Source organism: Salmo trutta, chromosome 20 (genome assembly GCF_901001165.1).
Source record: "Salmo trutta chromosome 20, fSalTru1.1, whole genome shotgun sequence".
Taxonomy (NCBI): Eukaryota; Metazoa; Chordata; class Actinopteri; order Salmoniformes; family Salmonidae; genus Salmo; species Salmo trutta.
Genome location: NC_042976.1, coordinates 30,789,044 through 30,808,304, shown reverse-complemented (window position 1 = coordinate 30,808,304; position 19,261 = coordinate 30,789,044). Strand labels below are relative to the sequence as shown.

The 19,261-nt window shown below is 42.7% G+C and overlaps 1 protein-coding gene across 1 annotated transcript in view; it reads left to right on the top strand.

The window, feature by feature from the left end:
- The window catches only part of LOC115156358 (uncharacterized protein CXorf21 homolog), a 39,987-nt gene extending 25,720 nt beyond the window's left edge, over positions 1 to 14,267 (top strand). Inside the window, exon 3 of the mRNA XM_029703837.1 lies at positions 14,237 to 14,267. Within this exon, the coding sequence (XP_029559697.1) occupies positions 14,237 to 14,267 (31 nt within the window). The remainder of the gene's footprint in view (positions 1 to 14,236) is intronic.
- The last annotated feature ends 4,994 nt before the right edge of the window (positions 14,268 to 19,261 follow it).

The following is a 19,261-nucleotide window of genomic DNA, read 5'->3' as shown; positions in this document are numbered from 1 at the left end:
TAGTGCTGCTTTTGACACCATCAATCACCACATTCTTTTGGAGAGATTGGAAACCCAAATTGGTCTACACGGACAAGTTCTGGCCTGGTTTAGATCTTATCTGTCGGAAAGATATCAGTTTGTCTCTGTGGATGGTTTGTCCTCTGACAAATCAACTGTAAATTTCGGTGTTCCTCAAGGTTCCGTTTTAGGACCACTATTGTTTTCACTATATATTTTACCTCTTGGTGATGTCATTTGGGAAAACACAATGTTAACTTTCACTGCTATGCGGATGACACACAGCTGTACATTTCAATGAAAGATGGTGAAGCCCCAAAATTGCCCTTGCTGGAAGCCTGTGTTTCAGACATAAGGAAGTGGATGGCTGCAAATGTTCTACTTTTAAACTCGGACAAAACAGAGATGGTTGTTCTAGGTCCCAAGAAACAAAGAGATCTTCTGTTGAATCTAACAATTCATCTTGATGGTTGTACAGTCGTCTCAAATAAAACTGTGAAGGACCTCGGCGTTACTCTGGACCCTGATCTCTCTTTTTACGAACATATCAAGATTGTTTCAAGGACAGATTTTTTCCATCTACGTAACATTGCAAAAATCAGAAACTTTCTGTCCAAAAATGATGCAGAAAAATTCATCCATGCTTTTGTCACTTCTAGGGTAGACTACTGCAATGCTCTACTTTCCGGCTACCCGGATAAAGCACTAAATAAACTTCAGTTAGTGCTAAACACGGCTGCTAGAATCTTGACTAGAACCAAAACAATGTAGCATATTACTCCAGTGCTAGCCTCTCTACACTGGCTTCCTGTTAAGGCAAGGGCTGATTTCAAGGTTTTACTGCTAACCTACAAAGCATTACATGGGTTTGCACCTACCTATCTTTCCGATTTGGTCCTGCCATACATACCTACATGTACGCTATGGTCACAGACGCAGGCCTCCCAACTGTCCCTAGAATTTCTAAGCAAACAGCTGGAGGCAGGGCTTTCTCCATTTTTATGGAATGGCCTGCATACCCATGTGAGAGACGCAGACTCAGTCTCAACCTTTAAGTCTTTATTGAAGACCCATCTCTTCTGTAGGTCCTATGATTGAGTGTAGTCTGGCCCAGGAGTGTAAAGGTGAACGGAAAGGCACTGGAGCAACGAACCGCTCTTGCTGTCTCTGCCTAGCCGGTTCCCCTCTCTCCACTGGGATTCTCTGCCTCTAATCCTATTACAGGGGCCGAGTCACTGGCTTACTGGTGCTCTTCCATGCCGTCCCTAGGAGGGGTGCGTCACTTGAGTGGGTTTAGTCACTGACGTGATCTTCCTGTCTGGGTTGACGCCCCCCTTTGGGTTGTGCCGTGGTGGAGATCTTTGTGGGCTATACTTGGCCTTGTCTCAGGATGGTAAGTTGGTGGTTGAAGGTATCCCTCTAGTGGTGTGGGGGCTGTGCTTTGGCAAAGTAGGTGGGGTTATATCCTGCCTGTTTGGCCCTGTCCGGGGGTATCGTCGGATGGGGCCACAGTATCTCCCGACCCCTCCTGTCTCAGCCTCCAGTATTTATGCTGCAGTAGTTTATGTGTCGGGGGGCTAGGGTCAGTCTGTTATATCTGGAGTATTTCTCCTGTCTTATCCGGTGTCCTGTATGAATTTAAGTATGCTCTCTCTAATTCTTTCTTTCTCTCGGAGGACCTGAGCCCGAGGACCATGCCTCAGGACTACCTGGCCTGATGACTCCTTGCTGTCCCCAGTCCACCTGGCCGTGCTGCTCCTCCAGTTTCAACTGTTCTGCCTGCGGCTGTGGAACCCTGACCTGTTCACTGGACGTGCTACCTGTCCCAGACCTGCTGTTTTCAACTCTTTAGAGACAGCAGGAGCGTTAGAGATTCTCTGAATGATCGGCTATGAAAAGCCAACTGACATTTACTCCTGAGGTGCTGACCTGTTGCACCCTCGACAACCACTGTGATTATTATTATTTGACCCTGCTGGTCATCTATGAACATTTGAACATCTTGGCCATCTTCTGTTTTAATCCCCATCCGGCACAGCCATAAGAGGACTGGCCACCCCTCATAGCCTGGTTCCTCTCTAGGTTTCTTCCTAGTTTCTGGCCTTTCTAGGGAGTTTTTCCTAGCCACCGTGCTTCTACACCTGCATTGCTTGCTGTTTGGGGTTTTAGGCTGGGTTTCTGTACAGCACTTTGAGATATCAGCTGATGTAAGAAGGTCTTTATACATAAATTTGATTTGATTTGATGATACTTCCTGCTTTAGTTTTAGCTTGTAAGCAGGAATCAGGATTTGCCAAATGGGGGGCGAGGGAGAGCTGTGTGTGGAGTAAAGTTGGTCTAGAGTTTTTTTTCCTCTGGTTGCACATTTAATTAACATGCTGATAGAAATTCAACCTGGTTGAGAGAATCCCAAGAGCGTGCAAAGTTATCATCAAGGCAAAGGGTGGCTACTTTGAAGAATTTCACATATAAAATATATTTTGATTTGTTTAACAATTTTTTGGTTACTACATGATTCCATATGTGTTATTTCATAGTTTTGATGTCTTCACTATTATTCTACAATGTAGAAAATAGTCAAAATAAAGAAAAACCCTTGAATGATTAGGTGTGTACAAACTTTTGACTGGTACTGTATATCTATATATATTTGCATGTATATTGATTGATTAATCGTACGCTACACAAAGATAAATAAAATACATTTTTCTAAACTAATCCAATCAGTTAGTTTGATTTATTACACCCGTTACTGAAATGGTTACCATACAAATGTAACTGTTTAACACAATACATTACATATGTCATAAGGCCTTACTTTGATTGCAATGTTTTACTTTAATACAGTAGTGTTCATTGATGGGAAACCAAGGCTTTCTGAAGGCTTCACCGCTTTCACAAAATTGTGTGGGAAAAACAGCTGATTACTCTGAGTAAGCAATAAATAACATTTTTTTTGTGTGCCTATAATCAGTTGGAGTACCATGTTTGCATCTTACATTATGCTTCCCTTTGTTGCCTTCAGGCTTACTATTTGTCAAAAACAGAATCTATGCATTATTTAGGATGGTTAAGACAGAAGCTTATACCATACCAAATAAAACAAATTATTTCAACAACAGTGCAGAAAGTGTGATTTCAACTATAACAGTGCCTTCGGAAAGTACTCAGACCCCTTTACTTTTTCCACATTTTGTTAAGTTACAGCCTTATTCTAAAATGGATTGAATAAATAAAAATCTTCAGCAATCTACACACAATTACCCCATAATGACAAAGCAAAACAAGTTTTTAGAAATATTTGCAAATTTATTAGAAATAAAAAACAAGAAATACATAAGTATTCAGACCCTTTGCTATGAAACTCGAAATTGAGCTCAGGTGCATCATGTTTCCATTGATCATCTTTGAGATGTTTCTACAACTTGATTGGAGTCCACCTGTGATAAATTCAATTGATTGGACATGATTTGGAAAGGCACACACCTGTCTATATAAGGTCCCACAGTTGACAGTGAATGTCAGAGCAAAAACCAAGCCATGAGGTAGAAGGAATAGTCCTTAGAGCTCCGAGACAAGATTGTGTCGAGGCACAGATCTGGGCAAAGGTACCAAAAAATGTCTGCAGAATTGAAGTTCCATAGGAACACAATGCCTCCATCGTTCTTAAATGGAAGAAGTTTGGAACCAACAAGACTCTTCCTAGAGCTGAACAATCGGGGGAGAAGGGCCTTGGTCAGGGAGTTGACCAAGAACCCGATGATCACTCTGATAGAGGCCTAGAGTTCCTCTGTGGCGATGGGAGAACCTTCCAGAATGACAACCATCTCTGCAGCACTCCACCAATCAGGCCTTTATGGTAGAGTGGCCAGACAGAAGCCACTCCTCAGTAAAAGCCACATGACAGCCCACTTGATGTTTGCCAAAAGACTCTCAGACCATGAGAAACAAGATTCTCTGCTCTGATGAAACCAAGATTTAACTCTTTGGCCTGAATGCCAAACATCAGGTCTGGAGGAAACCTGGCACCATCCCTACGGTGAAGCATGGTGGGATGGTTTTCAGCAGCAGGGACTGGGATAGTAGTCAGGATCGAGGGAAAGATGAACGGAGCAAAAAACAGAAATCCTTAATGAAAACCTGCTCCAGAGCGCTCAGGTCCTCAGACTGGGGCGAAGGTTCATCTTCCAACAGGACAATGACCCTAACCACACAGCCAAGACAACGCAGGAGTGGCTTCGGGACAAGTCTCTGAATGTCCTTGAGTCGCCCAGCCAGAGCCCGGACTGGAACCCGATCGAACATCTCTGGAGAGATCTGAAAATAGCTGTGCAGGCTTAGCACACCAAATACAGGTGTGCCAAGCTTGTAGCGTCATACCCAAGAAGACTCGATGCTGTAATCGCTGCCAAAGGTGCTTCAAGAAAGTACTGAGTAAAGGGTCTGAATACTTATGTAAATGTAATATTTCAGTTTTTTATTTCTAATAAATTAGCAAAAATGTTTAAAAACCTGTTTTTGTCATTATGGGGTATTGTGTGTAGATAGATGAGGGAAAAAACTATTCAATACATTTTACCATGAGGCTGTAACGTAACAAAATGTGGAAAAAGTCAAAGGCTCTGAAAACTTTCTGAAGGCTCTGTATTTGTAACTATGGTTGTTCAGTAGAGGTCGTTTGAAAGCAGCTTGGATTCGAAGAAAGCACTGGAAACATGGCGAAATAAGTGGGATCTCGCATTTTGCAACACATGGTTTGAAAAAGCATGATCAAACAAAGTGCGATCAAACCAAGCTTCGGACATCACACACACATCGACACACTGCTTCGAAGTTAGATGTTTAAGGATTTCGACAAAGTTAGCTGCTTAGCGATTTTGACGCATGCCTCTGAGCTCCAGTATCAAACATAACATCACTAGTAGTGTTAGAAACCTACTGGTTCACATTACGCTGGCTTGCAAAGTGATATGCAATTCATATTGGAATCCAGCCAGCGTTAGGACATATAACAGTTGGAATTTTTATTCACTCGCAACCTGCATTCAGAGTAACTGTCAGGGTTGGGAACATTGATAAACCATTTAAGTAACGGCTGCAATAGATCTAATTAACTGACTGGATTAGTTTAGAAAAATGTTATTTATCTTTGTGTAGCATAAGATGACTCAATTAAACACATGCACACACACACACACACAGCTATGTCTTACTATACTTGTGAGAACTTTTTGGGGAACAACAATTAATTCCCATTCAAAATCCTATTTTAACCTTAACCCCTCTAAATCTAACCCTAAACCTAAACCTAACCCTAACGCCTAACCCTAATTTTAACCCCTGAGCCTAAAATAGCCTTTTTACAAGTGAGGAGATGCAAAATGTCCTCACTTCTTTGGATTTTACAGTAGTTGGCTTGCTATTCTTGTGAGGACTTCTGGTACTTTCAATTATAGTAAAATGTGTACACACACACACACACACACACACACACACACACACACACACACACACACACACACACACACACACACACACACACACACACACACACACACACACACACACACACACACACACACACGGCTGTATGTTAGAGACCGGAGTCCTTGGAAAGTGCAGTATTCAATTTGTAACTTCGATGAAGACAAGGCCACAGTCCTTTATGAGCTCAGCCACAGAGAGGAGAAAATGGAGGCGGTCTCCATGGCAACCGTCTGAAGCAAGCACAACACATCAACAAACAAAAAGCTTTTTCCAGCAGAACCATTTAACACAAAACCTTGAAGCCCACAAGAGTTGTCTGTGAAAGTTGTCCTCTAAAGTTTTTCTGAGAATGTACATGCGTGTGTTTGTGTGTGAGTGTGTTTATGTGTGTGGGAGTTTGTTTATGTGTTTGTGTGTGTCCACATCCAATTGTCTTTCTCTCCAGACTCTCCAAGGCTGGAGATGCTGAATTGTGCCTAAGTGCTGTCTTCTTGGGTCATGGCAACCCTAAAGCCTGTTCAGACTTCTCACTGGTGTAAATCAGTTTCCATACAGCGCTTACCACTGGACAATTCCACGTTGACAGAATTGCGCTGAGACTCAGATTTTTTCACTTAAAATGTATGCCAAACAGAAACCATTAATTTCATAGTTGAACAAACCATACCACTCTATGCACAAAGACTACATTTAATAATTTACACAGAACATTTTACTAAAATTACTGGAAAAACTGTGTAGATGCAAAGTGTGGTTACAGAATTACAGTAAAATCTCCCTCAGTTCTTTGTGTCCACGATTTCCCAAAACTCTGTTCATAAATATCTGCTCCGAATGAAGATTAAAAGATGTCTGCAGAAATAATAGGGTGTCAGCTATGACATGACACTTTGAGTTTGAAAAAACGATTTTGGTTATTGAACTACAGTATGTGAAGTGGATCCACACCCGGTAACGGTAACAGAATTTCATCAATGGGTCCCTGAACTTTACTACACAGAAATCCATAATTATGGATATGAATGTCATTCTCTTCATGGTGATGTATCCTAAATAGGTACAAAAAAAATATAAATATGCAATATCCTCCTTTGCAAATTTGGGTATTATTCTACACACTGGCTATTATTTTAATGAGTACAGTAAAGTAGAGTAGAGTTCAGTACAGTACAATAGAATACAGTAGAGTACAGTTGAGATCAGTACAGAACAGTACAGTAATGTAGAGTATAGTTCAGTACAGTATATTAGAGTACAGTAAAGTAGAGCATAGTTCAGTACAGTAGAGTAGAGTTCAGTAAAGTACAATAGAGTACAGTAGAGTACAGTAAAGTTCAGTACGGAACAGCACAGTAAAGTAAAGTATAGTTCAGTACAGTACAGTACAGTACAGTACAGTATTATATGGTACATTATAGTGTAGTCAACTCTAGTGTGCTCTACTGCGTACTTTTCTTTACTTTACTCTACTGTAATGTACTGTGCTGTGCTGTCCAAACTTGTTAAAGGTCATGAACAATCAAAATCATGTTTTTCATGAAATTTGATGATATTCAAACGAAAACAGATCAAAGTATGATGACCAAAGTATGAAAAATGTATGTTGCTTCTACTTTGATAAAGTTTGATCATAAAGTTACTGGTCCCCTCCCCCATGTCAAACACTTGGATTCATTATTAAGGGGACAAGGTGACATCACCTTAACTCTAGTTTAATACACATGATATTCTCTTACCTAATTCAAATAAGTATCACCTTGTAACCAACATTGGAGAATGCGTGTTTGCAGGGACGTGAATCCATGCTTCAAGATTGTTTTGATCACACGGACTGGGATATGTTCTGGGTAGCCTCTGAGAATAACATCGACAAATACATGGATACGGTGACTGAGTTCATCAGGAAGTGTATAGGAGATGTTGTACCCACTGTGACAAAACCTACCCAAACCAGAAACCGTGGATAGATGGCAGCAAAACTGAAAGCACAAACCACCACATTTAACCATGATAAGGGAACTGTGAATATGGCCGAATACAAACAGTGTAGTCATTCCCTCCGTAAGGCAATCAAACAGGCAAAACGTCAGTACAGAGACAAAGTGGAGTCGCAATTCAACGGCTCAGACACGAGACGTATGTGGCAGGCTCTACAGACAATCACGGACTACAAAAGGAAAACCAGCCACGTCGTGGCAGCCTTGCTTCTGAACAAACTAAACACCTTCTTCGCCTGTTTTTAGGATAACACAATGCCACCGACGTGGCCCGCTATCAAGGACTGTGGGCTTTCCTTCTCCGTGGCCATTTAAGCGTGTTAACCCACGCAAGGCTGCCGACCCAGACGACATCCCTAGCCGCGTCCTCAGAGCATGCGCAGACCAGCTGGCTGGAAGGTTTACAGACATATTCAATCTCTCCCTATCCCAGTCTGCTGTCCCCACTTGCTTCAAGATGTCCACCATTGTTCCTGTACCCAAGAAAGCAAAGGTAACTGAACTAAATGACTACTGCCCCGAAGCACTCACTTCTGTCATCATGAAGTGCTTTGAGAGGCTAGTTAAGGATCATATCACCTCTACCTTACCTGACACCCTAGACCCATTTCAATTTGCTTACCTCCCCAATAGATCCACAGATGATGCAATCACCATCGCACTGCCCTATCCCATCTGGACAAGAGGAATACATATGTAAGAAGGCTGTTCATTGACTATAGCTCAGCATTCAACACCATAGTACCCTCCAAGCTCATCATTAAGCTCGGGGCCCTGGGTCTGAACTCCGCCCTGTGCAACTGGGTCCTGGACTTCCTGACAGGCCGCCCTCAGGTGGTGAAGGTAGGAAACAACACCTCCACTTTGCTGATCCTCAACACAGGGGCCCCACAAGGGTGCGTGCTCAGCCCCCTCCTGTACTCCCTGTTTACCCATTACTGCGAGGCCACGCACACCTCCAACTCAATCATCATGTTTGCAGACTACACAACAGTAGTAGGCCTGATTACCAACAATGACGAGACAGCCTACAGGAAGGAGGTGAGGGCCATGGGAGAGTGGTGCCAGAAAAATAACCTCTCGCTCAACGTTAACAAAACAAAGGAGCTGATCGTTAACACGGTACTTAATTTTGTTTATCTGTCAACCCCAGCCTCGAACTCAGGCCCTGTGTGTAGCTAACTTACACTCTCTACCCAATCAACGCCATTTACCAGTTGTTGTTGTCTTAGCTGTTTACCCATTGTTGTCTTAGCCCTCCCAATCAACACCTGTGATTGCTTTATGCCTCCCTCTAATGTCAATATGCCTTGTATACTGTTGTTTAGGGTAGCTCTCATTATTTTGTTTTACTGTGGAGCTCCTAGTCCCGCTCTACACACATGCGCAGACCGCACCTTGCTCAACTGGCACCTCCGGAGATGCAGCCTCTCTCATCGTCACTCATTGCCTAAGTTTACCCCCACTGTACTCACACCCTACCATGCCCTTGTCTGTGCATTATGCCCTGAATCTATCCTACCATGCCCAGAAGTCTGCTCCTTTTACTCTCTGTTCTGTACGCACTAGACTAACAGTTCTTATAGCCTTTAGCTGGACCCTTATCCTAGTCCTCCTCTGATCCTCTGGTGATGTAGAGGTTAACCCAGGCCCTGTGTGTCCCCAGGCGCTCTCATTTGTTGACTTCTGTAACCGGAAAAGCCTTGGGTTCATGCATGTTAACATCAGAAGCCTCCTTCCTAAGTTTGCTTTATTCACTGCTTTAGCACACTCCGCCAACCCTGATGTCCTAGCCATGTCCGAATCATGTTTTAGGAAGGCCACCAAAAATTCTGACATTTTCATCCCCAATTACAACATTTTCCGCCAAGATAGAACTGCTAAAGGGGGCGGAGTTGCAATCCACTGTAGCGATAGCCTGCAGAGTTCTGTCCTACTATTCAGGTCTATGCCCAAACAGTTTGAGCTACTACTTTTAAAAATCCATCTCTCCAGAAATAAGTCTCTCACTGTTGCCACTTGTTATAGACCACCCTCAGCTCCCAGCTGTGCCCTGGACACCATATGTGAATTAATTGCCCCCCCATCTATCATCATAGTTCGTACTGTTAGGTAACCTAAACTGGGATATGCTTAACATCCCGGCCGTCCTACAATCTAAACTAGATGCCCTCAATCTCACACAAATTATCAAGGAACCTACCAGGTACAACCCCAAATCCGTAAACATGGGCACCCTCATAGATATCATCCTGACCAACTTGCCCTCTAAATACACCTCTGCTGTTTTCAACCAGGATCTCAGTGATCACTGCCTCATTGCCTGCGTCCGTTATGGGTCCGCGGTCACATGACCACCCCTCATCACTGTCAAATGCTCCCTAAAACACTTCTGCGAGCAGGCATTTCTAATCGACCTGGCCAGGGTATCCTGGAAGGATATTGACCTCATCCCCTCAGTAGAGGATGCCTGGTTGTTCTTCAAAAGTGCCTTCCTCACCATCTTAAATAATCATGCCCCTTTCAAAAATGGTTGAACTAAGAACAGATATAGCCCTTGGTTCACTCCAGACTTGACTGCCCTTGACCAGCACAAAAACATCCTGTGGCGCACTGCACTAGCTTCGAAAAGTCCCCGCAATATGCAACTTTTCAGGGAATTCAGGAACCAATATACACAGTCAGTTAGGAAAGCAAAGGCTAGCTTTTTCAAACAGAAATTTGCATCCGGCAAAACTAATTCCAAAAAGTTTTGGGACATTGTAAAGTCCATGGAGAATAAGAGCACCTCCTCTCAGCTGACCACTGCACTGAGGCTAGGAAACACTGTCACCACCGATAAATCCACGATAATCAAGAATTTCAATAAGCATTTCTCTACGGCTGGCCACGCTTTCCACCTGGCTACCTAAACCCTGGCCAACAGCTCTGCACCCCCCGCGGCAACTGGCCCAAGCCCCCCCCTGCTTATCCTTCACCCAAATCCAGACAGCTGATGTCATGAAAGAGCTGCAAAACCTGGATCCCTACAAATCAGCTGGGCTAAACAATCTGGACCCTCTCTTTCTAAACTTATCCGCCGCCATTGTCGCAACCCCTATTACTAGTCTGTTCAATCTCTCGTATTGTCTGAGATTCCTAAAGATTGGAAAGCGGCCACGGTCTTCCTCCTCTTCAAAGGGGGAGACACTCTAGACCCAAACTGTTACAGACCTGTATCCATCCATCTAAAGTCTTTAAAAGCCAAGTGAACAAACAGATCACCGACCATTTCGAATCCCACCGTACCTTTTCCGCTATGCAATCTGGTTTCCGAGCTGGTCACGGCTGCACCTCAGCCACGCTCAAGGTCCTAAACAATACCATGACCACCATCGATTAAAGACAGTACTGTGCAGCCATCTTCATCGACCTGGCCAAGGCTTTCAGCTCTGTCAATCACCGTATTCTTATCGGCAGACTCAACAGCCTTGGTTTCTCTAATGACGGCCTCGCCTGGATCACTAACTACTTCTCAGATAGAGTTCAGTGTGTCAATCAGAGTGCCTGTTGTCCGGACCTTTATGGGGGTGCCACAGGGTTCAATTCTCGGGCCAACTCTTTTCTCTGTATGTATCAATGATGTCGCTCTTGCTGTGGGTGATTCTTTGATCCACCTCTATGCAGACGACACCATTCTGTATACATCTGGTCCTTCTTTGGACACTGTGTTAACAAACCTCCAAACAAGCTCCAATGTCATACAACACTCCTTCCGTGGCCACCAACTGCTCTTAATGGCTAGTAAAACTAAATGCACGCTCTTCAACCGATAGCTGCCCGCACCCACCCACCCGCCTAGCATCACTACTCTGGACGGTTCTGACTTAGAATATGTGGACAACTATAAATACCTAGGTGTCTGGCTAGACTGTAAACTCTATTTCCAGACTCACATTAAGCATCTCCAATCCAAAATTAAATCTATAATCGGCTTCCTACTTCGCAACAAAGACTCCTTCACTCATGCTGCCAAACATACACTACTATCCTGCCAATCCTTGACTTTGGCGATGTCATTTACAAAATTGCCTTCAAAACTCTACTCAGCAAATTTGATGCAGTCTATCACAGTGCCATCCGTTTTGTCACCAAAGCCCCATATACTACCCACCATTGCGACCTGTATGCTTTCGTTGGCTGGTCCTCACTACATATTCGTCGCCAAACCCACTGGCTCCAGGTCATCTACAAGTCTTTGCTAGGTAAAGCTCCGCCTTATCTCAGCTCACTGGTCACGATAACAACATCCACCCGTAGCACGAGCTCCAGCAGGTATATCTCACTGGTTAACCCCAAAGCCAACACCTGCTTTGGCCACCTTTTGTTCCAGTTCTCTGCTGCCAATGACTGGAAAGAATTGCAAAAATCACTGAAGTTGGAGAATTATATCTCCCTCACTAACTTCAAGCATCGTGAGAGGAGCTGTTACCGGTCGCTGCAGCTGTACACAGCCCATCTGTAAAAAGCCCATCCAACCAAACCTGCCTCATCCCCATATTTTTTTTCTGCTCTTTTGCACAACAGTATTTCTACTTGCACATTCTCATCCACACATCTATCACTCCAGTGTTTATTGCTAAATTGTAATTATTTCACCACTGTGGCCTATTTATTGCCTTATCTCCTTACTTCATTTGCAAACACTATACATTTTTTCTATTGTGTTATTGACTGTACGTTTGTTTATCCCATGTGTAACTCTGTGTTGTTGTTTTGTAGCACTGCTTTGCTTTATCTTGGCCAGGTCGCAGTTGTAAATGAGAACTTGTTCTCAACTGGCCTACCTGGTTAAATAAAGGTGAAATAAATACAAATAAAAAATACACATCGTGGACTTCAGGAAACAGCAGAGGGAGCACTGCCCTATCCACATCAACGGAATCGCAGTGGAGAAGGTGGAAAGCTTCAAATTCCTCGGCGTACACATCACTGATGATCTGAAATGGTCCACCCACACAGACAGTGTGGTGAAGAAGGCGCAACAGCACCTCTTCAACCTCAGGAGGCTGAAGAAATTTGGCTTGGCCCCTAAAACCCTCAAAGTTTTACAGATGCACAATTGAGAGCATCCTGTCGGGCTGTATCACCACCTGGTACAGCAACTGCACCGCCCACAGGGCTCTCCAGAGGGTGGTGCAGTCTGCCCAATCTACCAAACGGGGCAAACTACCTGCCCTCCATGACACCTACAGCCCCCGATGTCACAGGAAGGCCAAAAAGATCATCAAGGACATCAACCACCAAAGCCACTACCTGTTCACCCCACTTCCATCCAGAAGGTGTTGTTAGTACAGGTGAATAAAGCTGGGACAGAGAGACTGAAAAACAGCTACTATCTTAAGGCCATCAGACTGTTAAATAGCCATCACTAGCCGGCTTCCACCTGGTTACGCAACCTTGCACCTTAGAGGCTGCTGCCTTATATACATAGACTTGGAATGAATAATTAATAATGGAACACCAGTCACTTTAATAATGTTTAAAAAATGTTTACATACTACTTCACTCATCTCACATGTACAGTTGAAGTCGGAAGTTTACATACACCTTAGCCAAATACATTTAAACTCAGTTTTTCACAATTCTTGACATTTAATCGTAGTAAATATTCTCTGTCTTCGGTCAGTTAGGGTCAGTACTTTATTTTAAGAATGTGAAATGTCAGAATAATAGTAGAGAGAATGATTTATTTCAAAGAGCTGTCAGTCAAGTCGAGCTCATGAATATAAGCTCCCTGTCCATTCAGCCTGTCTTTTCAAACTTCCTTGTAGTTAGCTATGAGTGAAAAAGTACTTTCAGAATGGCTGTTCAGGACATTCAAATAAAATGTTCTAATTAAATGTTGTCACATACTCCGTAAACAACAGGTGTAGACTAACAGTGAAATTCTTACTTACGGGCCCTTCCCAACAACGCAGAATACAAAAAAAATATGTAAGACAAGGAATAAATACACAATGAGAAATGGTAGCTTGGCTATATATGTGGGGTACCAGTACCGAGTCGATGTGCACGGGTACGAGGATATTGAAGTAGATATGTACATATAGGTAGGGGTAAAGTGACTAGGCAACAGGATAGATAATAGACAGTAGCAGCAGCGTATGTGATGAGTGTGGAAGTGTGGAAGTGTGTGTATGGTGAATGTGTGTACGTGTTATGTGTGATTCCGTCACAGATTTTTCTGAAATGTACTAGTTTTAATCACTTAATAATTCATAAACAAAATTGATATCAGTAAAAACACTATAACTAATTGATAGTTCTACATTTACTTGTTACTTCTGGGAGCTTTCATTATCCTCCCTCCTCATGGGGGAGAGAAAGTAGAAAATATCTTAAAGATATGTGAGTTTTTGGTTACGGAATTTCAAGGCACAAGGCAATGGTTCTTTAAAAAAAACACGTGCCCCTGCAGAAATCTAATTAACATAATACAGAAATCCCCATCAAAAGCTGCCTGTTTAAGCTAGAGATATATATTTTTTCATGGGCTGCGTCTCAATGTACCGCATCCGCCAATGGCGGCCTTCCGCATCTGTGGTGGAAGGTGGCCAAGCCACAGCGGTGTTCATCAGACCATGAGACATCCCGAAAATCGTCCTTCTCACGAAAACATCTGTAGTGTCTGAATGGTTTGGCCTACACACTAATATGACATCTCTATGGAAAGTTGAGACTCTCACAAGTCTCAACTTGTTTTTCTCCAGGACGCCCACAAGCCTCTCAAGACTCATCTGAAGGTAACCCGTTACCAGTTTAACCCTTGTGTTGTTGATGTTTTTGTTATTCACCCAATGTTCTCGGGTCTGATGGACCCACAACATTATTGGGTTTTTAAAGCAATACAACCATAACAATTTACGTAAAAATACTTAGTACTTAGATTTTGACTTATATCAATTACAAGCAATATAGACAGTATACATGGTAAATATTTGCAATTTACCTCTGCTAGATCACATTTATCAATAAAAGCGCTATTTGTTAAAAAAAATATAGAATCTATTATAATCAAGACATGGGTGGAATAAAACATGTTTATCTTGAACAAATATAAATGAAACAAGGTTTTCATCACTATTTCATCACTATTCATCACTGATGTCCATTGCTTTGAACTGAACAAATTTTACATACAGTATTTAATGGAAATGATAAATGAGCCCCATTGAACAGAAATTAAGGAAGGTCTACACACCACATGAGGGACAGAGTTTTACTGTGTGTGTGTTGCAAATATCTTTCTTGCACTTGATGCATGTGTACTGTGTCTTCCTGTCCTTCTTGGGTCCACACACATTGCAGCGCATCTTCTTGTTGCTACCGTCTGCAATGTAGAATGATGAAAACACTTAGTTCAGGAATTTTTTCAAACATCCTACTCACTATATATTTACAGCAGGCCAAGGTAGTAGAGTCAGACACACACACATGCAACAACATCACTCACACTTGCTTCCGGATTTGGAGTTGTTGGTTCTGTGGGTTGGGCTGATGGGACACCAGCATCCTCCTCACGATGGCTGCAGAAGCTGGGGTCCTTGGGATATGTTGCCTCCCAGCTCCTAGAGAAAGAGCCGTCTCCGATGGAGATTCCCTCTGTTCCAATCTGGGTTCAACACCATCCAGAGGACAAACGCGTTGGATGCAGAGCTGTCCAAGATAATGAACAATACCACAAGTGGCCAGCATAGGGTTCTTCTTTTGCAGCTGTAGCCAGTCAGCAGCTTGTCGAAATTGTCCACCCCTCCTTTTGTGGCATTGTAATCCATTATGATTTCTGGTTTTTGATGTTCCTGGCCACAGATTCTCCCATCCCTATGCAGCGTATTCATGAGTACCACATGTTTGCCTTTCTTTGGCACGTAGGACACTAGTGATGTGTCATCTGTGAACACAAACTTAGAGGAATTGATAAGCCTGTTCTGTGTATTCAACAGCTGAGGTGGGAGCTCTGGCTTGTTTTTTCATACTGTTCCTTCCATCATCAGCTTCCTCTTGAGGAGCTCCTGTCCCAGCTTGTACAAAAGTAAAAAAGTAATCACGTGATGTTGTGGACACGGAGTCCCTGTTTCACGTCCAAGACAACCCGCATCCCTTAGTTCTTCTCAGGGGGTCCTCCATCTGGCTTCCTTGTATACACTTGCAAGTTCCACGCATATGATGAAGCAGCATCACAGGCAGCCCAGATCTTGATTCCATATTTTGCAGGTTTAGACGGTATGTACTGCCTGAAGGGGCAGCGGCCCCTAAATGGCATAAGCTGCTCTTCTACAATAATGTTGGGACCAGGGTTGTAAAACAGGGGAAGGTGGTCCACCCACTTGTCCCACACTGACCGGATTGCAGCTAGCTTATCTCTCTGCAGCCGAGCTGGTCTGGTGTCTCAGTTATAATCCTGGAAATAATGTGGAAGTTTTCCAGAGACATTCTTGCCAGTTTCTGCATCCCACAGGGATTCTGTAGATTCCCCATTGGATCGGAAAACACCAGCAAGGATAAGAACCCCAAAGTATGCATGGAAATGAGTTTGCTCCATCTCCTTCCATCTCTGTCCAAAAACACACCTTCCCTCCAAATTAGTGTAGTCCAGAATGATTTTTTGGATGGTGTCTGGGATGAACAGCTCAAAAGAAAACTTTGTGTCCTGCACATGAGTAACCGCCATCCGCGTCGGCCCTGGTTGCATCCTTATCACATTGGCAGCCATGCGGGGTGGCTCATTCCTTGGGCAAGAAGACCAATCAATTTCACAATTTTTTTCATCCATATTTCTCCTACTGCAGGCTACTGATGAGCTGGTTGCTGACGGGCTGGTCCTGTCTGCTGATGGGCTGGTCCTGGGGCTGGCTGCTGATGGGCTGGTCCTGGGGCGGGCTTAGTGTCAATCTCACCCTCTTCTTCCAACTCACTGTCAGATTCTGAATTGACATGATCTTCATTCTGAATTGACATGTCATATTCGGGAAAATTCTTAATCTTCCAAAGGGGAATTGTGGTAAGGAGCCACACATGCAAAGTTATTTATTTGTTGTGTCCCTCCCCAATTTGCACCTGGCTGGGGTAGAGTGTGGGAAAATACTGAATTTTTTACAATGTATCAAATGAATGTATTGAATTAATGTATTGTAATAACATTGTGCAGGTTCCAGCAATATATTGTGTAGTTTCACACACTACAAAGGGTAAAGAGTGCAAGAAAAGCGGGAGACAGACAGACAGGCAGGGAGGCAGACAGGTTCTTGGTGCTATGTTGAAACAGCAGGCCCAGGGAGGAGGAAGACAGAGTGAAGGCACACATCAAACCTTTTTGGTACATTTTTACTTGTTTTCACCTACACACAGACTTTTCCACACTTTCATCACCATCGGGTCCAGTGGACCCGAACACCACATATGTAATATAAATGTGAAGGTGGGTGCACAGTGTGCACTCAATGAAAATGTGTTCTTTTACATGTTCTTCACAGAAAATGAGCCAAGGCCAATGAGTCTCACGTTGAAACATTGAAAATGGGTCCCACAGAACCGAACACCACACAAGGGTTAATAAATGAATGGAAGTATACTGAACAAAAATAAAAATGCAACATGCAACAATTTCAAAGATTTGACTGAGTTACAGTTTGTATAAGGAAATGTATGAATTTCACATGACTGGGCAAGGTCGCAGCCTTGGGTGGGCCTGGGAGGGCATAGGCTAACTAACTAACTAACTAACTAACTAACTCCTGCAGAGACAGGCAGCCATCTTCTACCCCATAACGCTCTACACCTCATCATAAATTACCTGGCAGAGACCAGGTGACAGAAAATACTTATATTAATAATTATCCTCTTAAGGATCAGACCCTTTTTTTTCAATTTCCGCCTAAAATGTCATGCCCAAATCTAACTGCCTGTAGCTCAGGACCTGAAGCAAGGATATGCATATTCTTGATACCATTTGAAAGGAAACTTGCTGAAGTTTGTGGCAATGTCATATTAACGTAGGAGAATATAACACATTAGATCTGGTAAAAGATAATATTTATTTATTTATTTAGATAATACAATATTTATTTCAGTTTGAATCATCTTTGAAATGCAAGAGAACGGTCACAATGTATTATTCCAGGTTAGGCGCAATTTCGATCTTGTTGAGGTTTTAATAGAAAGCACTTTGTCAAACTTAGCCAATAAACACTTAGCAAAGTAAACAACTCTACAAAAACAGTTTAGATACAATAACCTGTACAACACAGATTTATATAGAATACTTTTAAAGAGCTGGACTAGAGCAGAAATGTTTCTCTCCAATTAGTAAAGGAGTGTCCCTTAAATAATGAGCAGACCCTGGTCACCTGTGTGCTTGCTGGCCATGCCCCTCCACATGCTACAAGACAAAATTAATATTTGGTGAGGTGACCAAGCAATTATATTACCATGTGAAATGGGACTAGTGAGCAAGCACAGAGTTAGTTTTCTCACAATGGTGTTTAATCAGCTTCTTGATATGCCACGACTGTCAAGTGGATGGATTATCTTGGCAAAGGACAAATGGTCATCAACAGGGATGATAAGAAATTTGTGCACGGAATTTGAGAGAAATAGGATTTTTGTGAGGATGGAACATTTCTGGGATCTTTTATTTCAGCTCATGAAACATGGAACCAACACTATACATGTTGTGTTTATATTATAAGAAGTATTTTGGTGGCAATTTTTGTTGTTGTTAAATATGGGTAAATAAATAATTATATTTTCCTGATCTCTTTTTTGGTCATTTTACATGGAAATATCCTATTGCAAAACAGCTGCTGACTAATCTAACTGTAATTCTAAACAACTAGGAACTCCATCACTCAGTGTGTACAACCACACAAAACACAACAATGTCTACTATGTCTGTCACTGGACTGACACGGGTCAGAGCTGCCATTGAACACTAACACAAGATACACACACATGTCGGGGTTGATAACGCGGACCAAGCTCATTACAGAAGATAAAAAAATGTAATTCAGAAAAGGCGTTGAGAAGGCATTACAGGAATAGTTGTACTGCTCGTCAGGAGATGAAGGTCGATTTGGTGAACTCAACAAATCAATCTCTCTCTCACTCTCTCTACCTTTCACTCTCTCTCTCTCTCTCTCTCTCTCTCTCTCTCTCTCTCTCTCTCTCTCTCGCTCTCTCTCTTCTGTCTCTGTGCCTCCTGTCTTTGACAGTGACCTTGTTTTAATGTGTGTGTGTGTGTGTGTGTGTGTGTGTGTGTGTGTGTGTGTGTGTGTGTGTGTGTGTGTGTGTGTGACAGAAGCCTGATGCTGTCTGACTGCACACCAATTACTAGCACAGAGGTGTGTGTGTGTGTGTGTGTGTGTGTGTGTGTGTGTGTGTGTGTGTGTGTGTGTGTGTGTGTGTGTATGTATGCACTGTTAGCCATTATTTTTTTTTTGATCAGTAACTTACTGTAATTAACAGTATGACACTGCATAAACTTATTACAGTAGATTACCATAGAATGCACAGTAAAATACCATACATTTGTTTTACAGCACACTGTAAGACCTTTTTGTATTTTCAACATTAAACCACTGTAGAATGCACAGTAAAATACCATAAATGTGTTTTACACTATTAATTATGCTGCATTGTGGGAAACAATTGTGGACGAATAAAGAGTCTGGCTCATTAACATACTGCATTTTAAGGCATGCTTTGTAAGAGGCTGTATTTGTTAATTCCGTGAGAGA